Here is a 26,826-nt window from a genome sequence, read left to right on the forward strand (position 1 = left end):
TGCAATGAACATTGGAGTACATGTGTCTCTTTCAATTCTGGTTTCCTCGGTGTGTATGCCCAGGAGTGCGATTGCTGGATCATATGGCAGTTCTATTTCCAGTTTTCTGAGGAATCTCCACACTGTTCTCCATAGTGGCTGTACTAGTTTGCATTCCCACCAACAGTGTAAGAGGGTTCCCTTCTCTCCACACCCTCTCCAGCACTTATTGCATATAGACTTTTGGATAGCAGCCATTCTGACTGGTGTGAAATGGTATCTCATTGTGGTTTTGATTTGCATTTCTCTGATGATGAGGGATGTTGAGCATTTTTCCATGTGTTTGTTAGCCATCTTTATGTCTTCTTTGGAGAAATGTCTGTTTAGTTCTTTGGCCCATTTTTTGATTGGGTCACTTAGTTTTCTGGAATTAAGCTGCAGGAGCTGCTTGTATAATTTGGAGATTAATCCTTTATCAGTTGCTTCATTTGCTATTATTTTCTCCCATTCTGAAGGCTGTCTTTTCACCTTGCTTAGAGTTTCCTTTGCTGTGCAGAAGCTTTTGATTTTAATTAGGTCCCATTTGTTTATTTTTGCTTTTATTTCCAATATTCTGGGAGGTGGGTCTTGGAGGATCCTGCTGTGATTTATGTCGGAGAGTGTTTTGCCTACGTTCTCCTCTAGGAGTTTTATAGTTTCTGGTCTTACATTTAGATCTTTAATCCATTTTGAGTTTATTTTGGTGTATGGTGTTAGGAAGTATTCTAGTTTCATTCTTTTACAAGTGGCTGACCAGTTTTCCCAGCACCACTTGTTAAAGAGACTGTCTTTTCTCCATTTTATATTCTTGCCTCCTTTGTCGAAGATAAGGTGTCCATAGGAGCGTGGGTTTACCTCTGGGCTTTCTATTTTGTTCCATTGATCTATATTTCTGTCTTTATGCCAGTACCATACTGTCTTGATGACTGTGGCTTTGTAATAGAGCCTGAAGTCCGGCAGGTTAATTCCCCCAGTTCCATTCTTCTTCCTCAAAATTGCTTTGGCTATTCGAGGTTTTTTGTATTTCCATACAAATTGTGAGATTATTTGTTCTAGTTCTGTGAAAAATATTGTTGGTAGCTTGATAGGGATTGCATTGAATTATAAATTACTTTGGGTAGTATACTCATTTTTACATATTTATTCTTCCAATCCACGAACACGGTATATTTCTCCATCTATTAGTGTCCTCTTTGATTACTTTCACTAGTGTTTTATAGTTTTCTATGTACAAGTCTTTTGTTTCCTTAGGTAGATATATTCCTAAGTATTTAATTGTTTTCGTTGCAACAGTGAATGGAATAGTTTCCTTAATTTCTCTTTCTATTTTCTCATTATTAGTGTATAGGAATGCAAGGGATTTCTGTGTGTTGATTTTATATCCTGCAACTTTACTGTAATCATTGATTAGCTCTAGTAGTTTTCTGGTAGAGTCTTTAGGGTTTTCTGTGTAGAGGATCATGTCATCAGCGAACAGTGAAAGCTTTACTTCTTCTTTTCCAATTTGTATTCCTTTTATGTCTTTTTCTGCTCTGATTGCTGTGGCCAAAACTTCCAGAACTATGTTGAATAGTAGTGGTGAGAGTGGGCACCCTTGTCTTGTTCCTGACTTTAGGGGAAATGCTTTCAGTTTTTCACCATTGAGGATAATGTTTGCTGTGGGTTTGTCATATATAGCTTTTATTATGTTGAGGTATGTCCCTTCAATTCCCACTTTCTGGAGGGTTTTTATCAAAAATGGATGTTGAATTTTGTCGAAGGCTTTCTCTGCATCTATTGAGATAATCATATGATTTTTATTTTTCAGTTTGTTAATGTGGTGTATTACGTTGATTGATTTACGGATATTGAAGAATCCTTGCATTCCTGGGATAAAGCCCACTTGGTCATGATGTATGATCTTCTTAATGTGTTGTTGGATTCTGATTGCTAGAATTTTGTTAAGGATTTTTGCATCTATGTTCATCAGTGATATTGGCCTATAGTTTTCTTTTTTTGTGGGGTCTTTACCAGGTTTTGGGATTAGGGTGATGGTGGCCTCATAGAATGAGTTTGGAAGTTTCCCTTCCTCAGCTATTTTCTGGAAGAGTTTGAGTAGAATAGGTGTTAGCTCTTCTCTAAATTTTTGGTAGAATTCAGCTGTGAAGCCGTCTGGATGTGGGCTTTTGTTTGCTGGGAGATTTTTGATTACAGTTTCAATTTCCGTGCTTGTGATGGGTTTGTTCAGATTTTCTATTTCTTCCTGGTTCAGTTTTGGAAAGTTGTACTTTTCTAGGAATTTGTCCATTTCTTCCAGGTTATTCATTTTATTGCCATATAATTGCTGATAGTATTCTCTAATAATCCTTTGTATTTCTGTGTTGTCAGTTGTGATCTCTCCATTTTCATTTCTAATTTTATTGATTTGGTTCTTCTCCCTTTGTTTCTTGATGAGTCTGGCTAGTGGTTTGTCAATTTTATTCACCTTCTCAAAGAACCAGCTTTTGGCTTTGTTGATTTTTGCTATGGTCTCTTTTGTTTCTTTTGCATTTATCTCTGCCCTAATTTTTATGATGTCTTTCCTTCTACTGACCCTGGGGTTCTTCATTTCTTCCTTTTTTAGTTGCTTTAGATGTAGAGTTAGGTTATTTAGTTGACTTTTTTCTTGTTTCTTGAGGTGTGCCTGTATTGCTATGAACTTCCCCCTTAGCACTGCTTTTACAGTGTCCCAGAGGTTTTGGGTTGTTGTGTTTTCATTTTCATTCATTTCTATGCATATTTTGATGTCTCTTTTGATTTCTTCTACGATTTGTTCATTATTCAGCAGCGTGTTGTTCAGTCTCCATATGTTGGCACTTTTAATAGTTATTCTCCTGTAATTGAGATCTAATCTTACTGCATTGTGGTCAGAAAAGATGCTTGCAATGATTTCAATTTTTTTGAATTTGCCTAGGCTAGATTTATGGCCCAGGATGTGATCTATCCTGGAAAAGGTTCCGTGTGCGCTTGAGAAAAAGGTGAAATTCATTGTTTTGGGGTGAAATGTCCTATAGATATCTATTAGGTCTAACTGTTCTATTATATCAAGCAAAACAATATAAGCAAGATGAAGAGGCAGAGAAATACCCAGCAAGTAAAGGAACAAGATAATTGCCCACCAACACAAACAAAAGAAGAAGATATAGGGAATCTACCTGATAAAGAATTTCGAATTTTGATGGTGAAAATGATTCAAAATCTTGAAAGTAAAATGGAGTTACAGATAAATAACCTGGAGAAAAGGATTGAGAAGATGGAAGAAAGATTTAATAAGGACTTAGAAGAAATAAAAAAGAGTCAATATACAATGAATAATGCAATAGATGAGATCAGAAACACTCTGGAGGGAACAAACAGTAGAATAACAGAGGCAGAAGACAGGATAACCGAACTAGAAGATAGAATTGTAGAAATAAATGAAACAGAGAGGAATTAAAAGAAATGAGGACAATATTAGAGACCTCTGGGACAATGTTAAACGCTCCAACATTCGAATCATAGGAGTCCCAGAAGAAGAAGACAAAAAGAAAGACCATGAGAGAATACTTGAGGAGATAATAGTTGAAAACTTCCCTAAAATGGGGAAAGAAATAATCACCCAAGTCCAAGAAATCCAGAGAGTCCCCAACAGGATAAACCCAAGGTGAAATACTCCAAGACACATATTAATCAAATTAACAAAGATCAAACACAAAGAACAAATATTAAAAGCAGCAAGGGAAAAGCAGCAAATAACACTCAAGGGGATTCCCATAAGGATAACAGCTGATCTTTCAACAGAAACTCTTCAGGCCAGAAGGGAGTGGCAAGATATACTTAAAGTGATGAAAGAAAATAACCTACAGCCCAGATTACTATACCCAGCAAGGATCTCATTCAAATATGAAGGAGAAATCAAAAGCTTTACAGACAAGCAAAAGCTGAGGGAATTCAGCATCACCAAACCAGCTCTCCAACAAATGCTTAAGGATCTTCTCTAGACAGGAATCACAGAAAGAGTGTATAAACTTGAACCCAAAGCAATAAAGAAAATGGCTACGGGATCGTACTTTTCAATAATTACCTTAAACGTAAATGGGTTGAATGCCCCAACCAAAAGACAAAGGCTGGCTGAATGGATACAAAAACAAAACCCCCATATATGTTGTCTACAAGAGACCCACCTTAAAACGAGGGATGCATACAGACTGAAAGTGAAGGGCTGGAAAAAGATAGTCCATGCAAATAGAGACCAAAAGAAAGCAGGAGTAGCAATACTCATATCAAATAAAATAGACTTTAAAACAAAGGCTGTGAAACGAGACAAAGAAGGAAACTACATAATGATCAAAGGATCAATCCAAGAAGAAGATATAACAATTATAAATATTTATGCACCTAACATAGGAGCACCACAATATGTAAGACAATTACTAACAAGTATGAAAGCGGAAATTAACAATAACACAATAATAGTGTGAGATTTTAACACCCCACTTACATCTATGGATAGGTCAACTAAACAGAAAATTAACAAGGAAACACAATCTTTAAATGATATAATAGAACAGTTAGACCTAAAATCCTGTTTGTATGTGCGCTCTGTGCTCAATCATGACTGATCTGAGGATTTTTTTAATCTAATGGTTATATGTGAATATTAACTAGAGTTTCATCATTCTTGGTTAATTTTCCCATATACTCAGTGGGAGTGTAGCTCGGGGTCTTATTTCTTGAATGCTTTCTTGGATTACAGTTTTACACATCAGTTCTATTCCTATTTGTCCTTCGGCAGACACTCCAGTTATATGTATGTTCAGTCTTCTTTGCCACTTTAATCACTTGTTTTCTGATTTTTTCTACCCTTTTCTTTATATTCTTGGTTGTCTTTCCCCTTTCTTCAACATTCCTTATTAAATTTCATTCAAATTTTCTCCCTAGAGCACTTTATAATTGTCTTCATTTCTGATATGTGATTTTGTTCCCCACGTTTTAATTCAGTCACCACTAACTTTTACTTCTTCCTATTTTATGTCTATTCTGTTATTCGTTTCTGAATTTTTCACAGTTCAAATGATTTGAGGCTACTGAACACAACTGCAGGGTGATCATCTGCTGAAGGAACTCTTACTCTGAAAGGAGTTTTGTCAATTGAAGTTTTCCATTCTCATTTTTGGTTTTCTAATTTCAGTAGTTTTATATAGATAAACTACTTGTATCTGAATGAACAAGGTTGGCAGTTTGGATGGTGAACAAGATTCCCAGTTCAAGAGCACCCTCTTCTGTCAGTATAACAAAGTGCCATTTAGTTAATGGGAGTCTTGATAGTAGAGTGATAGGGAAAGGGGTATTAAGACCTTCAAATTTTTGTTTTTATCTTGCAAACACATAAATTTATCTCTTTCTTCATTCTTCCTTCATTTCATAATTTCCAAAGGTGCCTCAATAACCTCAGATACGGAGATGACACCACCCTTATGGCAGAAAGTGAAGAAGAACCAAAGAGCCTCTTGATGAAAGTGCAAGAGGAAAGTGAAAAAGTCGACTTAAAGCTCAACATTCAGAAAACTAAGATCATTTCATCCAGTCCCATCACTTCATGGAAAACAGATGGGGAAACAGTGGAAACAGTGACAGATTTTATTTTGGGGGCTCCAAAATCACTGCAGATGGTGACTGCAGCCATGAAATTAAAAGACGCTTACTCCTTGGAAGGAAAGTTATGACCAACCTAGATAGCAGATTAAAAAGCAGAGACATTACTTGGTCAACGAAGGTCCATCTAGTCAAGGCTACGGTTTTTCCAGTAGTCATGTATGGATGTGAAAGTTGGACTATAAAGAAAGCTAAGCACCGAAGAATTGATGCTTTTGAACTGTGGTGTTGGAGAAGACTCTTGAGAGTCCCTTGGGCTGCAAGAAGATCCAACCAGTTCATTCTAAAGGAGATCAATCCTGGGTGTTCATTGGAAGGACTGATGCTAAAACTGAAACTCCAATACTTTGGCCACCTGGGTGGATGGGCAGATGACTGCAGCCTTGAAGCAGGGATGGCGCTCCATAGGATCAAAGGAGAATCAGGGCACAGATGACAAAGACCCCATTTTACCTTATTCACTGTAATTTTTGACCTAAAGTTACCCATGCTGGGTATGCTTTTGCTCTCTGAATCTCTTACACAGAGGTGAGGTCACCAAGGTGGGGTTTTGTCCATCACAGTGTCACTAAGAACAGGGCCTGGCTACTAACATCTGGCACAATGGCAGAGCTGTCAGTGAGAACAGTGCCTGGCTACCAAAATCTAGCACAATGTTAGAGTCCAAGCTGGGCCAGGAAGGAAGTGTCCAGAAGGCCTGAGGGCTCCGGAAGAAAGGGAAGGACAGAAACAGTGAAAGATGGACAGGACAAGTGCTAGGTGCAGAGAGTAGTGAAGGCCAAGGTCAGAGGAGGGCATGCTGGAAAGGGGGCGCACATGGTGCTCAGCAGGTAATGATCCTGGCAACAAGGATCAGCTGCTGACTCATGCTGGCTTCCTACAGCACAGGGGAGAAGGAACAGGTCCCTGGGGGAGCCAGGGCCTTGGGAGAGGCTGTCCCCACAGAGCTGCCTGGGCTGAATTAAGCAAGAAGAGCTGAGAGCTCAGTGCACATAGGGAAGCAGGAGGGAGACAAGGGCCATGGACAGGTGCCTCCAGTTCACTCCAACACTGTCCTCTTCACTTAATGAGTCAGGAGCCCACTACATCAAGAAAAAGTACATAGGACTCTCCTGTGCTCCTCAGACCTACACACATATCCCTCAACTCTGTCACAGGATGCCTCGTGAACTCTCCTTTCTCTAGAGAAACAAAACGCCCTCCAAGCATGAGACCCCAAACAGAAGTGTGTGAAGAGTCAACCCACCTCAGCTCCAGGCTCTGGACACATGGTCCCTTCTCCATGGGCCCCAGAGTGCCAGCTCAGGACCTCTGGGCTCTGCCGGCCCAAATGCTGCCCCTCCCTCAGGTCCATCTGAGCCAGAAGGGTGACCACAGCCACTAACTCTTCCCACAACATGTTCCTCAGTGCCCTGGTTCTGTGCCACTCCATGCCCTGCCTGAGGTGCCTGCTATGAAGGCGTGTGGGTCCCGCACTTCCTCACCGAGCCAAAGCACAAGGACATGCACACTGCCAAGCCAGCAGACAGACAAACAGATGTGGGACTCACAGCGTGTATGATGTCCACCATGTTGTAGGCTTTGGTAGATTCCAAAGGGACAATTGTGTCAAGCTCAGGAACCAGACGGTCACTTTGGGTAGAAAAAGAAGTAGATTTAATCAATATGGAAGAGCCCGTTACCTTCTGTGGGTGGTGGAGCATAGGAGAGGGAAATAGGGGAGACAGAGTGTAGGGGCTGGACTGATTCTGTCCCTGCCGGGATTGCAAAGCAGTCCCCCAAGATACACTCCTATGTTATCACCACATTAAAATGAAACTGAGCTTGATATTAACCCAGAAGATCTTCCCATTTTCATTTAGAGAAAAAAAAAATGAGCTTATTCCCTGAATGTGGTGATGCCTTCATTTATCCTCTGAACACGTCTTACATTCCAGGGACTGTACAGGGCACTAAAAGACATGTAGTGAACAAGACAATGCCCATCCAATTTTGTCTTGTGGGAACAAGACAATTCCCACACTGCAGTTTTGGGCATCACCCCACCCAGTAACAAAGGCCTCCCTACTGTTCATTCGCTGTTTACTCAGACACATACAGCTTCCCTGGGACTGAAGAGAGAGCAGCTATTGCTGGGCCAAACCAGGCTATTCAGACATGTGTAGGGCCTTGGTCCATAATACCTTCAAAGATGTCCTAAACTTTTCAAGAACCCCCACACAGTGCAGAGGCTCAGAAAGGGAGGCGGTGCCCATTGCTCTGGGCCTTGTGACTACTCTCCCTTTCACGACCACACACAGTGGGCCACTGGTTGGGTCCCCTGAGGAGTAAGACAGGCAGACAGGGAGAGGTCCTGGGGACATGACTCTTCAGAGCAGCTCTGGCCCAGACACAGCCCAAAAGGTCCACCCACAGGGGAGGGTCTGAAAATGGCTTCTTCTCGAGGGACACAATTTCAAATCCTTCTGCAGAAGTCGTGTAGGTCACGTGAGTGCTTCAAAATCAGAGAGGAAACGAAGTGGAGAAGAAAGCCTCCAGAGGCCTGGAGCAGTGGTTCCCCAGCTGGGCTTCTGGTTTACTCTGTGGAGTGCCGCCACATCAGACAGTGGCCCAAATAAGCAAGAAGGAAAGTGAAGGAAGTCTTCACAGGGTGGCCAGCAACAAGGCCTTCCCCAGGGCTGCCCTAGCTTCTGAGCACAAGCAAGTGTGCATAAGCACATTTCCTAAAGGGTATCAGTTCACACTGATTTACTTCATGTTAATACAAAATCTATCTCATTTCCGAACAAATTAAAACTATCAGAAATAATATTTTGGGGCCCCATTTTTTTTATTCCCAAGCTACTTGTCAGGTATTCAGTTCAGTTCAGTTCAGTTCAGTCGCTCAGTCGTGTCCGACTCTCCGCGACCCCATGAATCACAGCACGCAGAGAGGAAAAAAGAAAATAAAATCTTTTGGGACTTCCCTGGCAGTCCAGTGGTTAAGACAACACATTCCCACTGGAGGAAGCACAGGTTCGATCCCTGGTTGGGGAAATAACATCTCGCATGCCACACAGCATGGCCAAAAAAAAATTTTTAAAGAAAAAAATTTTTAATAAATAAATTATATCTTTCTTGGCTTCTGTACCCAGACATGCCAACACCATGCCTACACCTGACTCCACTCCACAATCTACTCCCAGCTGCCCACAAGGGCAGATCCTGGAGATCCAGGCAGAGCAGGGGGACCAGAGGAGGACTCCAACCTGCAACTCACCTGGGGTCATGGCACTCAAGGACAGGAGCTGGGTCCTGATTGCTGAGAGGCAGGTAGTTGAAGAACTCCCGGAGATTACACAAGGCATCAACGTCATTCTCAAAAGCCCTGTGGGCCACGCCTGAGGAGACAGGGAGGACGTGATGAGTCAGGTTGCCTGTCAGCCCAGAGACGCAGCTTCGTGCCCACCTGCCCCTTCCAGGGCAGGCTGGCTGACAGCCCTGCTGCTGCCCCCCTCCACTGAGGATGGCACCTCACCACACACCATCAGGCTGATCTTCTGTGTATGCAGCCTGTTTCTTCTGCTCTGAATCCACACCCCTACAGGGGTCACTGCTTATATTATACAAGTTTTTGCCTTAATATCACCTAGTCACTGGGGTTTCCCCTGTCCCCTCTCCCAAACACAGCCCACTATGTGAATTATATCTCAATAAATCTATTACTAAAATAAATATATATGTGTGTGCATGTAGAGCATCGTTTGGGTCTTACTCTAAGACTACAGAGCTAAGTGCATCAGACACAGCCCAAGAGCCTAAGGTTCAGGACACCAAATGATGCTTTTAAAGCTAAAATGATGTTATAGAAGAAAATACAATGTCACAAACAGTCATTCATTACATTAAGCTGCCAAATGAAAAAACAGGCCACAAATGAACATTATACACCTATGTTGGAGTATGCAGTTGTATATTCACATCCATCTGCACAAAAAGACTGCAAGGTATAACCAAAAAATGAATGGTGTTTATCTTTGGGTAATAAAATTCCTAGTGATTTTTATTCCTATAGTTTCTAAATTGTCTACCACAAACATGTAATACTACTGCAGTCAGGAAAAAAAATTGCATATTTCATCAAATCTAAGACTCCATCAAGACTCAACATTATTTAGGGTGGGATGGATTGTGAGATTGGAACTGACATATAGACACTACTATATATAAAATAGATAACCAATGAGAACCTACTGTATAGCACAGGGAACTCTACACAGTGCTCTGTGGTGACTTAAATGGGAAGGAAGTCCAAAATGGAGGGGATGTATGTATACATATAGCAGACTCACTTTGTTGTACAGCAGAAATGAACACATTATAAAACTATATTCTAATTAAATATATACATTTTTGAAAATACTATGGTCAGTTTCCAATCATGGTATTAATTTAAGAACTTCTGCACTGTGGTTTATAAAATCAGATCTATAAATCTACAGTAAAGTCAAGACTACGAACAAAGGGAAAAAAAAGTCGCAACATTATTTTATATTCCCCAACCAGTCCATTCTAAAGGAGATCAATCCTGGGTGTTCATTGGAAGGACTGATGCTAAAGCTGAAACTCCAATACTTTGGCTACCTCATGCGACGAGTTGACTCACTGGAAAAGAGTCTGATGCTAGGAGGGATTGGGGGTGGGAGGAGACGGGGACGACAGAGCATGAGATGGCTGGATGGCATCACCGACTCGATGGACATGAGTTTGAGTGAACTCAGGGAGTTGGTGATGGACAAGGAGGCCTGGCGTGCTGTGATTCATGGGGTCGCAAAGAGTCGGACACGACTGAGTGACTGAACTGAACTGAAGAAAAAAACTGCTGCCAATTGAGCCCTGAGATAGGAATGTGACAAGTTGTGGGTCAGCAGTGAGAAGTGTGCTGGCCAGAGAGCTGAAAGGACCTGAGGGGTGAGAGAAAGGGATGTGTCAAGGTGACCCCCACCCAAGATAGGGGAGGAACAACTTCTGTGGGTTGGGGGAATCAAGAGATCTGACTTTTATTTTTTAACCAAATTTCATCAAATGTTAAGACCTCACGGACATTAAGACATACCTCGACTATACGTACACTAAGAAAGAAATGCTGACAATCAAATGATGACCCAATGCCTTAACCACAACACAGCGAGGTGCACAGATCATCCACCAGCCTCTCGATGCTCTGAAATCTCTCAAAGAGGCAATTTCTCCTGTCCTCGGTTACACTGCTTGCTGTGTGGTGCTCAATCCTTTCACAACTTGAGGTCTTTTGCCAAGGAATTATGGAATTCCAATCATTATTCCAACAACTGTCTTCTCTAATATCAGATTCATGCTCTGCTCCCAATTACATCCCTCTGTGTATAAACAGCATCTTTCAATGGTGAACGCAAAGGATAATCTTCCAGCATATGTGACACTTAACCTTAAGGAGGTGAAAAGCTAAGACCACGTTCACGAGCACACGGGTCTTGACCATGTGCTCACTGGCCAACGGTGACTGGTAAGATGCCACTGACTCTTAAAACATAGCCCAACTTTGGAGTAAAAGAAGTCCCACACCAAGGGACTTCCCTGGTGTGGTCCAGTGGCTGACTCCCCACTCCCAATGCAGAAGACCCAGATTCAATCCCTGATCAGGGAACTAGATCCCACACGCCACAACTAAAGATCTTGTTTGCCTCAACTAAGACTCAGAACAGTCAAATAATTATTTTCTTTTTAAAAAGTCACATCAAAATGCAATTTTTTAAGATCAACAAGGCAATGGCAAGCCACTCCAGTACTCTTGCCTAGAAAATCCCATGGACGGAGGAGCCTGGTGGGCTGCAGTCCATGGGGTCGCTACGAGTCGGACACGACTGAGCGACTTCACTTTCGCTTTTCACTTTCACACATTGGAGAAGGAAATGGCAACCCACTCCAGTGCTCTTGCCTGGAGAATCCCAGCGACGGGGGAGCCTGGTGGGCTGCCATCTATGGGGTCACACAGAGTCGGACACGACTGAAGTGACTTAGCAGCAGCAGCAGCAGCATACTCACATGAATCATAATTCTTATAGCCATCATTCTAGTTAGCTCAACTTTTTCAAAGACTACAAAAGCATTAGAAGTACCCTGTTAGTTAACAAGTTTGAGATATAAATCCACATTTATTACTGTCTATAGACAATACATCACACTACAGTCTATTCAAATAAACTCTGTCGATGAAGCGATATTTGTAACAGACTGTCAGCTCTAGCAATGCCTCCTCTCACTGTCTGACAACCGTGACATGAGCCTCAAGGCCCCTCACCTGACATGGTGGTATGGGTCCTGGCACCCCCGAGTTCCTCCTGAGTAACATCCTCATTGGTGACAGACTTCACAACGTCAGGGCCAGTGATGAATAAGTAGGAGGTGTCCTGAAACCAGAGAATTCCAGAAAGTTCAATCTCAGAGAAGGTGGTGACACAGTGGCAGAACCAGGTTAGGATACAGTTCACAGATGCCTAACCAAAGTAAAGACCCATGTTTTCCCTGCCTTGCCATCAAAAAATCTCCGTTGCCTGGTTCTCTCTCAGTAAAATGAACTGCAGTGTAGCTAACATTTCAGGGTCATTCATCTGCAGGGCCACACCCTAAGAGGTGGCCCTGACGCAGACCTTGCTATGCACTAAGAACTTTCCTAAGCACTTCACCAGACTATGTCATTAAAGCCTAGGTACTATTATCACCTTATTTATAGACGAAGAAAGGCACTGGCCGGCATCTTGCCTAAAATGAACCAGTCACTTTAAGTGAAGCCATCTGGAGATAATGATAATAATCAATGTTTTGAGAGACTGATAAGCTTTGATTTCTAGTTTGTAACTTAAAGATAATAAAGACATATTGTAAAATATTTAATCAGAATAGGGGATACGGTGGAATGTAAGTCTACATGCCAGTCCTTATTTCCAGGCCTCCAATTTCCACCCCCAAAGGCAACCGCTGTCAGTTTCTCTGTCATCCATGCATATGGGAGCATTTATATATTTTTTTCCTTCTTATTTTCTCTCTAGCACAGTACCCCACACACTGTTCTGGAACTTCCTAATGATTATTCCACATCAGTATAGCAAAATATGTTTCACATATTTACTGATGTCACCTACTGATGGTCTTTTAGATTGTTTCCAGAGTTTTGCTATAGCAAGCAATCTTGCAATAAATATCTTACTACAATTATCTGTCAACTCACTGTTCATATTCTTTGCCCATTTTCTTACTGGATAGATGTTTTTATATAAAGGACATTAGTCCTTAGATAATTACCTGTGTATATCAATCTTTATTTTATGGCTCCGTGGTTTGGAATCTTGCTAGAATGGCCTAGCTAGAGAGGTCTATCTTCTCTACTCTACACATGGACTCAAACACATGTTCATAAAAGCATAACTTGTAACAGCCAAAAATTAGTAACAGCCCAAATCCAACGACAAGTGAATCTCAAAATAATTATCCTAAGTGAATGAAACCAGCCCCATGCCACAAAACAAACAAAAAGAGACTACATAGTGGACTTCCCTCGTGGTCCAGTGGTTAAGAGTCCACCTGCCAATGCAGGGGCCATAGGTTCAATCCCTGGTCCCGGAAGATTAGTCCTGCAACTAAGCCCGTGCACCACGACTGCTGAAACCCACGTGCATAGAACCCATGCTCTGCAACAAGAGAACCACCACAGTGAGAAGCATACACCCATGACTAGAATAGGCCCTGCCTGTTGCAACTAGAGAAAGCTCGTGCACAGCAACAAAGACTCAGTGGAGTCAAATATAAAATAAAATAAAATTTTAGAAAACTGTAAATGAAAAAAAAAGTACATACTTTTGGTATATGTTTTGTACATACAAAATGTTATTTTGTAAAATGTCATTTTGTATGATTCTGTTTATATCAACATAATATTCTAGAAAATGCAAATTAATCTAGTGTGATAAAAAGCATATGAGCCTGAGGACAGGGCTGGGAGGTAGGAAAGAATGAATTACAATGATACATGAAGAAACTTTGGGAAGTAATGGCTATATTCATTATCTTAATTGTGGTCATAGCTTCATGGCTATAAACATGCATCAAAAAACTCTTAATTACACAACTTAAATGTGTGCAGTTCACCATACATCGATTATATCTCAAAGTTGTAAAATATGTGGAAATGCAAAGGGTCAAGAATATCCCATATCCATAAAACTTAAAGAAAATAAGGGGGAACAACTTGCTGTACTAGATATTAGCATTTGTTATAAAGCCATTGTCATTGAATGCCACAGAGATAAGCAAACGGATTGAGAAAGCGCAATAAACACTCTTGATATATGGACACTTGATTCGTGACACAAATGACATTACAGAGCAGGAAACAATGTTCTTTTCAATATAAGGCTCTATGTCAACTAGGTACCTGTATTGGAAAAAAAAATTTTTAATAAATCACACTAGCCTCTATGTGTAAAAGCCACTTCAATTTTAGATGAAAACATAAAACACAAAATAAAAAAAGCCTTTAGAAAACAGAAAGTATCTTCATGACTTCAGGGTTGGAAAAAGTTCAAGAACTTAAACACACTATCCATAAAGTATTCATTTGACACAGGTTCTCCTAACAAAAGGGCACAGAAGCCAGCTTACAGGGACTCCCACTGGCTAAGGTAAGGACGATTTGAGCATCAAAATAATGATAGTAATCGGTTATAAACCACTCAGTAAAATCTGAAATCCATGAACCTATATTAAGTCAATGAAATGAACAAATGCCCAAGAAATGCAGGGCTTCCTTAAAGTAGAATGTCAATTAATATGAAGCAAGTGGTGGAGCTGGAAAATAACCATCTTGTAAAGATTGGTTTGGACAGGAATAATCAATAGATATTAATCAAGGAGCAAAAGTATAACGTGGAACAGTTATATGGCCTCAAAGCATCTTTCCAGTGAGAATCAGCTACAAAGGAAAAACAGTAACTACACAGTGGAGAAACCAGACAACACCTCAACAACAATCAAATTAATATCATCAATGAAGGGCAGATGGCCACCACTTGCCTCCAGATGTGATCATCTAAGCAGGATACAATATCACTAATGTAGTAGACAGACTGGGATATCTAATCTGAATCTGATCATGCGGAAATGCCAGATAAAACCAAACTGAGCAACCATCTATGAAATAATTCATTCTGCAGCCTTCAATGTCATGACAAAGAATCTGAGGAATTGTCACAGGGTAAAGGAAATTAATGCAATATAACAACTAAATGCAATACGAGATCCCGAAATGGATCCTGTACTAAAGAATATGCTACAAAGGAAGTTTTTGGGACAACTGACTGAACTGGAATCTGCTTGGTAAACAAAAGTATTACATCAGATGGACTACATGTTCAGTTCAGTTCAGTTCAGTCGCTCAGTCGTGTCCAACTCTTTGCAACCCCATGAATCACAGCACGCCAGGCCTCCCTGTCCATCACCAACTCCCAGAGTTCACTCAAACTCATGTCCATCGAGTCAGTGATACCATCCAGCCATCTCATTCTCTGTCGTCCCCGTCTCCTCCCACCGTCATATGCAAAACAAGCTTAATAAATTTTTAAAACTGAAATCATACAAACTATCTTGTTTAATCACAATGGAATGAAACTGGAAACAGAAAGAAAACTAGAAACTTACAAATAAATGGAAGTTAAACCTCACACTCTTTAAACAACCAATGGACTAAGATGAAATCGAGGGAAATTAAAAAATATCAAGAAATGAAAACATACAAAAATTCATGACATACAGCAAAAACAGTGCTAAGAGGAGAAATTAAAGCTGTAAACACTTACACTAAGAAAGTTCTGAACCTGACTTTACACCTTAAGGAACTTAACCAGAGAAAAAGAACTAAACCTAAAGAGCAGAAGGAAGGAAATAAATATTAGAACTGAGATAAGTGAAAAACAGAAAAAGATGGAGAAAAAAAAAATCAGTAAAACCAGAAGTTGGTTCTTCAAAAACATCAACAAAATTGACAAATATTTAGCAAGATGGACAAATATTTAGCAATACTTAGCAAAAAGAGACTCAAATTACTAAAATCAGAAATGAAAGTAGGGGGACTTTCCTGGTGGTCCTGTGGTTAAGAATCCACCTGCCAATGCAGGGGACACAGGTTTGATCCCTGACACAATTATAGACCCCACACTCTAGAGCCCAGAAGCCACAACTACTGAAGCATGCACACTCTAGACCCTGTGCTCTTCAATAAGAGAAGCCACTGCAATTAGAAGCCTACCCATCACAATGAGAGTAGCCCCCATTCACCTCACTACAACTAGAGAAAGCCCACATGCAGCAATGAATATCCAGTGCTGCCCAAGACAAAAAAAATTTTTTTTTACATTCTGAAGCACTTTCAACATGTTATAGGAATAATGTGGACTTTCTTGAGTTTTACACATTCATAAGTGAATGGTCTGTATCTCGTGCCTTTGTTGGTTTTCTGTGAGCTGTAGTTTCTGGGAAGTGAGCAGCTCTCATTCCTGTAACTCTTGTAATCCAGTCATTTGTGTGCCTCTTTCATGAGGATTCAGTACAGCTGTGGTGCTGTTATCCCTCTGATAGGAACTCTAACTCAGTGTAAAGCCCCAAAGGTCTGTTACTTATTTTTATTTTATATTGTACTACATTTTATTTACAGTGTTGTGTTTGTTTCAGGTAGCAAAGTGATACAGTCATATATATATATATATATATATGAATTAACAAAAGCAGTTCCCATCTTTTGATGGGGTGCTCATGGTTTATAACATAAATGGCATTATTTTGAGAGAGGGATAACCTAGGTATGGCACTGGGTTTTTTTTTCTTTTTTGCAGCTTGCTGCTACTGCTGCTGCTGCTAAGTCACTTCAGTCGTGTCCAACTCTGTGTGACCCCATGGACGGAAGCCCACCAGGCTCCCCCGTCCCTGGGATTCTCCAGGCAAGAACACTGGAGTGGTTGAGGCAGTTGTAAAATAACTTAATGTAGCTTTTTACAACTGTGTATTCTATAGTATTTTTTCATTTGGTGAAATTTTAACTGCCAACATTCAGAAAACAAAGATCATGGCATCTGGTCCCATCACTTCATGGGAAACAGATGGAAAAACAGTGGAAACAGTGTCAGACTTTATTTTTTTGGGCTCCAAAATCACTGCGGATGCTGATTGCAGCCATGAAATTAAAAGACGCTTGTTCCTTGGAAGGAAAGTTATGACCAACCTTGATAGTATATTAAAAAGCAGAGACATTACTTTGCCAACCAACGTCCATCTAGTCAAGGCAATGGTTTTTCCCGTGGTCATGTATGGATGTGAGAGTTGGACTGTGAAGAAAGCTGATCGCCGAAGAATCGATGCTTTTGAACTGTGGTGTTGGAGAAGACTCTTGAGAGTCCCTTATACTGCAAGGAGATCCAACCAGTCCATTCTAAAGGAGATCAATCCTGGATGTTCATTGGAGGGACTGATGCTAAAGCTGAAACTGCAATACTTTGGCCACCTCATGCGACGAGTTGACTCACTGGAAAAGACTCTGATGCTGGGAAAGGTTGGGGGCGGGAGGAGAAGGGGACGACGGAGAATGAGATGGCTGGATGCCATCACCGACTCTGTGGACATGAGTTTGAGTGTACTCTGGGAGTTGGTGATGGACAGGGAGGCCTGGCGTGCTGTGATTCATGGGGTCGCGGAGAGTCGGACACGACTGAGCGACTGAACTGAACTGAACTGAACTGAATGTTTTTGGCATTGTGCTTTATATTTTAATAAAATTGAAAAAAATTTAAAAAAAATAAACAGAAATGAAAGTGGAAACATAACTACTAATTCTACAGAAATAAAGAGATTATAAGAGTCCTATGAACAATTCTATACCAACAAATTGGATAGCCTAGATGATATGGACAAATTCCTAGAAACATACAACCTACTACCAAGATTGAATCATGAAAAAGTAGAAAATCTGAATAGACCTGTAACTAGTAAGGAGACTCAATCAGTAATCAAAAACCTCCCAAATAAAAGCTCAAGACCAAGTGGTTTCACCACTGAATTCTACCAAATATTAAGAAAGATTAAACACCAATCCCCTCAAACTCTTTCCAAAAAACTGAAGAGGAGGAAATATCTCCTAATTCATTCTATGACACCCAGCATTACCTTAATACCAAAGCAGACAAAGACACTACAAGAAAAGTACAGATCCATATCCCATATAAATACTGACGTAAAAATACTCAACAAAATGCTAGCAGACCTAATCCAACAATACTTTATAAGGAATTACACACCAAAACGAAGAAGAATTTTTTCCTGAAATATAAGGATGGTTGAACACACCAATATCAATGTAATACACCGCATTAACAAAAAACAAAGAAAAAAATTACATGATCATCTCAATGCAAAAAAAGTATGACAGAATTCAACACTCTTTAATGATAAAAATACTCAGAAAACTAGAAAGAAACTACTTCAACATGATTAAGGTCATATACGGAAAACCTAAATCTAACATACCCAACGGTAAAAGATTAGAAGCTTTCCTCTAAGAATAGGTACAAGGTAAGGATGCCCGTTTTCTCACTTCTATTCAACATAGACCTAATCAAAACAACCAAAAAAAGAAAAAGGCATCTAAATTAGAAAGAAAGAATAAAATTATCTGTTTGCAGATGACATGGATTTTATATACAGAAAATCTTAAAGATTACAAAGTTAGAATGAACAGATTAAGTTGCAGGATACAAAATTAACACATCAAAATCAGTTGCATTTCTGTACACTAACAAAGAAAAATCTGAAAAGGAAGTTACAAAAACAAGTTCATTTACAACAGCTTCTAAAAGAATAAAGCACTTAGGAATAAGGCAAAAAGGCAAAAAAAAAAGAAAAAAGAAAAATTGTACAATGAAAATTACAAAATATTTCTGAAAGAAATTAAAGAAAACATAATGGAAAAGACCACTGTTTGTGGATTGAAAGACTCAATATTGTTAAGATGTCAAAACTACCAGAAAGAATGTACAGATTCAATGTCATCCCTATCAAAATCCCAATGACATTTTTGAAGAAATAGAAAAATCCATCCTAAATTTGATGTGGAGCCTCAAGAGACTCTGCATGCAGTCAAACAAGATATATTTTTTTACTTACAAATATCCATAACGAATATTGACATAGGAATCCTGGACAAAATACGCAGTAACCAAAGGAGAACATTAAAAGGTTTATACACTATAATCAAATGGGATTTATTCCTGGAATTTGAGAATGGGTCAACAGACAAAAACTAATCAATGTGATATGCCACCTTAATAGAATGAAGGAAAAAAAAAAAACCAAACCATCTCAATTGATGCAATAAAAGAATGACAGTCAAACAATTTTTAAAAAGAACTAAGTTGGAGATCTCACACTTTCTGATTTCAAAACCTACTACAAAGTTATAAAAATCAAAAGTGTGGAACTGGCATAAAAGCAGACATACAGACCAATGGAACAGAATAATTAGCCCAGAAATAAACCCTTCCATACTTGGTTAAGTGGTTTTCAACAATGATCCTTAGACCATTCAATGGAGAAAGAACAGTCTTTCCAACAAATGGTGCTGGAATCCAACATTATGCTGGAATCCTGGGCATATATTCAGATAAAACTCTAATTCAGAAAAAATACATGCACTCCAGTATTTATAATAGCACTATTAACAACAGGCAAGACATGGAAGCAACCTAAATGTCCATCAAGAGATGACTGGATAAAGAAGATGTACTACATATATACAATAAAATACTGCTGCTGCTGCTGCTGCTAAGTCGCTTCAGTCGTGTCCGACTCTGTGCGACCCCATAGACGGCAGCTCACCAGGCTTCCCCGTCCCTGGGATTCTCCAGGGCAAGTACTACTCAGCCATAAAAAAAGCATGAAAGACATCCCTGGTGATCCAGTGATTAAGACTCCATGCTTCCACTGCAAAAGGCACAGGTTCAATCCCTGATGGAGAACTAAGATCCCACATGCCACTTAGTATGGCCAAAATTTTTTTTACTAAAAATAAATAATAAATAAAAGAATAAAATAATTGCCATTTACAGCAACATGGATGTATGTAGATATTATCATACCAAGTGAACCAAAGAAAATGAAAGTTAGTTACTCATCGAGTCCAACTCTTTGAAACCCCATGAACTGTAGCCTGCCAGTCTCCTCTGTCATTAGAATTCTCCAAGCAAGAATACTGGAGTGGGTTGCCATTTCCTTTTCCAGGGGATCTTCCCAACCCGGGAATCAAACCTGGGTCTCCTACACTGCAGGCAGATTCTTTACCATCTGAGTCACCAGGGATTAAGAGAAAGACAAATATCATCTGATATTACTTATATGTGGAACCTAAAATATGATACAAATGAACTTATTTACAAAACAGAAACAGACCCCTAGAAACAAAAAGCAAGCCTATCGTTACCAAAGGGGAAGGAGTAGGGAGAGGAAAAAATTTGGAGTTTGGGACAGACAGATACACACTACTATATATAAAACAGGACAGCAAGGACCTACTGTAGAGCACAGGAAACTAAATTCAATATCCTACAATAAACTATAATGAAAAAAAATATTGCTGGGAAAACTGGATATCCACATACAAAAACATGAAATTGGACCTTAGGTTATATCATATACAAAAATTAATTCAAAACATAAGAGCTAAAACTATACAACTATACAACTCAGAAAAGAAAAAGGGGAAACTCTTGTGACACTGGATTTGGCAAGATTTCTCACGTATGACAACAAAAGCAGAGATAACAAAAGTACACAGACTTCATCAAAATTAAAATCTTTTGTGCAAAAAACACTAAAAAAGCAGACCACAGAACAGGAGAAAATATTTTCAAAGATGTATCTGTTAAGCAGTAATATCAGAATATGCAAAGAACTTCTATAACTCAAAAAAATATCCAATCAAGAAGACACAGACATCTCCAAAAAAGATATGTGAAAGTGAACGTATCAGTTGCTCAGTCATTCCCAACTCTTTGCGACCCCATGAACTGCAGCCCACAAGGCCCCTATGTCGTGAGATTTTCCAGGCAAGGATACTGGAGTGGCTTGCCATTTCCTTCTCCAGGGGATCTTCCCAACCCAGGGATCAAACCCACATCTCCTGCACTGCAGGCATGTTCTTCACCGAATGAGCTACCAGGGAAGCCCCTACCAATGGCAAATAATATGAAAAGAGGCTCAACATCACTAATTATATTAGGAAATACAAATGAAAACCACAATGAGATATCACTTCACACAAACTAAGATAGCTATCATCAAAACAGAAAACAAGTGCTGGCAACAATGTGGAGAAGATGGAACTTCTGTGCATTGTTGGTGGGAATGTAAAATGGTACAGCCACTGTGCAAAACCAGTGTGATGTTCCCTCAAAATATTAAACAGAATTACCATTTTGTTGAAAAGTATGAAAAGGCAAAAAGATAGGACACTGAAAGATGAACGCCACAGGTCGGTAGGTGCCCAGTATGCTACTGGAGATCAGTGGAGAAATAACTCCAGAAAGAATGAAGAGACAGAGCCAAAACAAAAACATCCAGTTACGGGTATGACTGGTGACAGAAGCAAAGTCCAATGCTGTAAAGCGCAATATTGCATAGGAACCTGGAATGTTACATCCATTAATCAAGGCAAATTGGAGTGGTCAAAGAGGAGATGGCAAGGGTGAACATCGACATTCTAGGATTCAGCAAACTAAGATGGACTGGAATGGGTGAATTTAACTCAGATGACCATTACATCTACTACTGTGGGCAGGAATCCCTTAGAAGAAATGGAGTAGCCATCACAGTCAACAAAAGAGTCTGAAATACAGTACTTGGATGCAATCTCAAAAACAACAGAATGATCTCTGTTCGTTTCCAAGGCAAACCATTCAACATCATGATAATCCAAGTCTATGCCCCGACCAGTAATGTTGAAGGAGCTGAAGTTGACCACTTCCATGAAGACCTACAAGACCTTCTAGAACTAACACCCAAAAAAGATGTCCTTTTCATTATAGGGGACTGGAATGCAAAAGTAGAAAGTCAAGAAACACCCGGAGTAACAGGCACATTTGGCCTTGGAGTACAGAATGAAGCATGGCAAAGGCTAATAGGATTTTGCCAAGAGAATGCACTGGTCATAGCAAACACCCTCTTCCACCAACACAAGAGAAGACTCTACATGTGGATATCACCAGATGATCAATAACAAAATCAGATTGATTATATGATTTGCCGCCAAAGATGGAGAAGCTCTATACAGTCAGCAAAAACAAGACTTGAGCTGACTGTGGCTCAGATCATGAACTCCTTATCGCCAAATTCAGACTTAGATTGAAGAAAGTAGGGAAAACAACTAGACCATTCAGGTATGACCTAAATCAAATCCCTTATGATTATACAGTGGAAGTGAGAAATAGAATCAAGAGATTAGATCTGATAGAGTATCTGAAGAACTATATATGGAGGTTCATGACATTGTACAGGAGATAGGAATCAAGACCATCCCCAATAAAAAGAAACACAAAAAAGCAAAATGGTTGTCTGAGGAGGCCTTACAAATAGCTGAAAAAAGAAGGTAAAGGCAAAGGAGAAAAGAAAAGATATACCCATTTGCATGCAGAGTTCCAAAGAATAGCAAGGGGAGATAAGAAAGCCTTCTTCAGTGATCAGTGAAAAGAAATAGAGCAAAACAATAGAATGGGAAAGACTAGAGATCTCTTCAAGAAAATTAGAGATACCAAGGGAACATTTCATGCAAAGATGGGCTCAATAAAAGACAGAAATGGAAAGGACCTAAGAAGTAGAAGATTTTAAGAAGAGGTGGCAAGAATACACAGAGGAACTATACAAAAAAGATCTTCATGACCCAGATAATTACGATGCTAAGATCACTCACCTAGAGCCAGGCATCCTGGAATGCGAACTGAAGTAGGCCTTAGGAAGCATCACTATGAACAAAGCTCGTGGAAGTGATGGTATTCTAGTTGAGCTATTTCAAATCCTAAAAGATGATGCTGTGAAAGTGCTGCACTCAATATGCCACCAAATTTGGAAAACTCAGCAGTGGCCACAGGACTAGAAAAGATCAGTTTTCATTCTAATCTCAAAGAACGGCAATGCCAAAGAATGCTCAAACTACCACACAATTACACTCATCTCACACACTAGTAGAGTAATACTCAAAATTCTTAAAGCCAGGCTTCAATGGTATGTGAACTGTGAACTTCCCGATGTTCAAGCTGGTTTTAGAAAAGGCAGAGGAACCACAGATCAAATTGGCAAAATCCGTTGGATCACTGAAAAAGCAAGAGAGTTCCAGAAAAACATCTATTTCTGCTTTATTGACTATGCCAAAGCCTTTGACTGTGTGGATCACAATAAATTGTGGAAAATTCTTCAAGAGATGGGAATACCAGACCACCTGACCTGCCTCTTGAGAAATCTGCATGCAGGTCAGGAAGCAACAGTTAGAACTGGACATGGAACAACAGACTGGTTCCAAATAGGAAAAGGAGTACATCAAGGCTGTATATTGTCATCCAGCTTATTTAACTTATACGCAGAGTACAGCAAGAGAAATGCTGGGCTGGATGAAACACAAGCTGGAATCAAGATTGCTGGGAGAAATATCAATAACCTCAGATATGCAGATGACACCACCTTTATGGCAGAAAGGGAAGAAGAACTAAAGAGCCTCTTGATGAAAGTGAAAGAGGAAAGTGAAAAAGTTGACTTAAAACTCAACATTCAGAAAACAAAGATCATGGCATCTGGTCCCATCACTTCATGGGAAATAGATGGGGAAACAGTGGAAACAGTGAGAGACCTTATTTTGGGGGGCTCCAAAATCACTGCAGATGGTGACTGCAACCATGAATTTAAAAGACGCTTGCTCCTTGAAAGAAAAGTTATGACCAATCTAGACATCATATTAAAAAGCAGAGACATTACTTTGCCAACAAAGGTCTGTCTAGTCAAAGCTATGGTTTTTCCAGTAGTCATGTATGGACATGAGAGTTGGACTATAAAGAAAGCTGAGCACCCAAGAATTGATGCTTTTGAACTGTGGTGTTGGAGAAGACTCTTGAGAGTCCCTTGGACTGCCAGGAGATCCAACCAGTCCATTCTAAAGGAGATCAGTCCTGAATAATCATTGGAAGGACTGATGCTGAAGCTGAAGCTCCAATATTTTGGCCACCTCACGCGAAGAACTGACTCATTTGAAAAGACCCTGATGCTGGAAAAGATTGATGGCAGGAGGAGAAGTGGACGACAGAGGATGAGATGGTTGGATGGCATCACCAACTCAATGGACAGGAGTTTGAGTAAACTCCATGAGTTGGTGATAGACAGGGAGGCCTGGCGTGCTACAGTCCATGGGGTCACAAAGAGTTGGACACAACTGAGCGACTGAACCAAACTGAACCCATGAACTCCACTCCTAAATATACGTCCATAAGAATTGAAATCAGGGATTGAAACAGATATATATACACTGATGTTTTTTACAGAATTATTCACAATAGCCAAAAAGTGGAAACAGCACACATGTTCACTGGCAGATCAATCAACAAAATATAGCAGTAGATACAAAGGAATACAATCACTCTTATAAAGGAAGGTTGACACATGCTACCATATGCATGAGCTGGGAAGACATACTAACCGCAATATGCCAGTCACAAAAAGACAAATATTGTATGAGTCCAAAAATTCTGATATAGAAAGGGACTGGGAGTGGGGAATGAGGAACTGACATTTAATGAGTACAGAGTTTCAGCTGTGGTAGATATGAAAAATTTCTGGTAGTAATGGTTGCACAAGTATATAAATGTATGGGAAATAGATGGGGAAACAGTGGAAACAGTGCCAGACTTTAGTTTTTTGGGCTCCAGAATCACTGCAGATGCTCCTTGGAAGGAAAGTTATGACCAACCTAGATAGTCTATTAAAAAGCAGAGACATTACGTTGCCAACAAAGGTCCGTCTAGTCAAGGCTATAGTTTTTCCAGTGGTCATGTATGGATGTGAGAGTTGGACTGTGAAGAAAGCTGATCGCCGAAGAATCGATGCTTTTGAACTGTGGTATTGGAAAAGACTCTTGAGAGTCTCTTGGACTGCAAGGAGATCCAACCACTCCATTCTATAGGAGATCAGTCCTGGGTGTCCATTGGAAGGACTGATGCTAATGCTGAAACTGCAATACTTTGGCCACCTCATGTGACGAGTTGACTCACTGGAAAAGAGTCTGATGCTGGGAGGGATTGGGGGCAGGAGGAGAAGGGGACGACAGAGAATGAGATGGCTGGATGGCATCACCGACTCTGTGGATATGAGTTTGAGTGAACTCCGGGAGTTGGTGATGGACAGGGAGGCCTGGAGTGTTGTGATTCATGGGGTCGCAAAGAGTCGGACATGACTGAGCGACTGAACTGAACTGAGTCCTTTAAAAGAGAATCTGCTAGCATTTTTACTGTACTCTCATTAAACACATGGGCAGTTTAAGATGCAGACTGGTTAAGGCTTAATGATTAGTTGTGGAGGATGAGAAAGAGGAGATGGTGCTAATACGTAGGTATTAAAGTTTTACCAGTGAAGAATGGAATTACTTAGGATGAAAACACAGGAATAAAAGACAAAGCATACAAAGTCAACACAGAAATCAGCTATACTTCTACATACTATATACAAAATATACACTATATACAAAATGTCTGAGAAAGAAATAAAACCAGCCTATTCACAATAGTTTGATTCACAATCGAACATTACAATACCTAGGGATTAATTTAACCAAGAAATTGAAAACTATTGGACTTTGATGAAAAACACCAAAGACAACACAAATTAATGGGGGCAGGGAACCCATGTTTGCGGATAAAAATATTGTCAAAATGTTCATACTACCCAAAGCCATCTATAAATTCAATGCAACTCCTATCAAAACTGCAATGGCATTTTTCAACAGAAGTCTGTCATGGCATAAAAAGAGAAACACAGACTAATGGAACAGAATCAAGAGCCCAGAAACAAGCACTCACATATACAGTCAATCAATCCTTGACAAGTGAATCAAGAATACTCAGTGAGGAAAAGGTAGTCTCTTCAATAAATTTACTATGGGAAAACTGGATAACCACACGCAGAAGGTGAAACTGGACTTGGACCCATATCTTACACCTAACTTAAAATGAATTAACAACTTAAAAACCTGAAGCTGTAAAACTTCTAGAAAAAAACACAGGGGAAATATTCCCTAACACTGTTCTTGACAATAATTTTATGTATGACACCAAAAGGGGATGCAACAGAGGCAAAATAAGTGGCTCAGTGACAAACAAACCACCTGCTAGTTCAGGAGACACAGGTTTGATCCTTGGTCTGGGAAGATCACACATGCCACCAAGCAACTAAGGCCATGCACCACATCTACTGAGCCAGCACTCTAGAGCCCACACATTGCAATTACGGAAGCCCTCGCACCTAGAACAGCAATAAAGACCCAGCACAGCCATAAATAAATGAATTTTTAAAAACAAATTAGTAAGTGGGACTATATCAAACTAAAAAGCTTCTACAGAGCAAAGAAACAATCAACAAAATGAAACGGCAACCTACTGAATGGGACAAAGTATCTGCAAATCATATATCTAATAAGGAGTTAATATTCAAAATATATAGAGAACTCAAGCAACAGCAAAATTTTTTTGATTAAAAAATGGGCAAAGGATCTGAACGGGTATTTTTTCAAAGAGAATATAAAAATGGGTACATGAAAAGATGCTCAATATCACTCATCATCAGGGAAATGCAAAACAAAACCACACCTGTTAGAATGGCAATTACCAAAAAGTCAAGAAATGACAAGTGTTAATGAGGATGTGGGAAAAAATGGAACACTCGTGCACATTGGTAGGAATGTAAATTTATACAGCCATTGTAGAAAAAATATGGAAAGATCCCTCAAAAAGCTAAAAACAGAACTATAAAATGATCCAGCAACCTCACTTCTGGGTATATATCCAACGGAAATCA

At 39.9% G+C, this 26,826-nt stretch overlaps 1 protein-coding gene across 1 annotated transcript in view; it reads right to left on the bottom strand.

The window, feature by feature from the left end:
- The window catches only part of PCCB (propionyl-CoA carboxylase subunit beta), a 95,321-nt gene that overhangs the window by 48,328 nt on the left and 20,167 nt on the right, over positions 1-26,826 (bottom strand). The window contains exons 7-9 of the mRNA XM_055413258.2: positions 11,990-12,098; positions 8,930-9,050; positions 7,221-7,302 (exon numbers count right to left, since the gene is read on the bottom strand). Of these exons, the coding sequence (XP_055269233.2) occupies positions 7,221-7,302; positions 8,930-9,050; positions 11,990-12,098 (312 nt within the window). The remainder of the gene's footprint in view (positions 1-7,220; positions 7,303-8,929; positions 9,051-11,989; positions 12,099-26,826) is intronic.

The sequence above is a fragment of the Moschus berezovskii genome, chromosome 1 (assembly GCF_049115385.1).
Source record: "Moschus berezovskii isolate FMDL1 chromosome 1, NW_MosBer_1.0, whole genome shotgun sequence".
Classification (NCBI taxonomy): Eukaryota; Metazoa; Chordata; class Mammalia; order Artiodactyla; family Moschidae; genus Moschus; species Moschus berezovskii.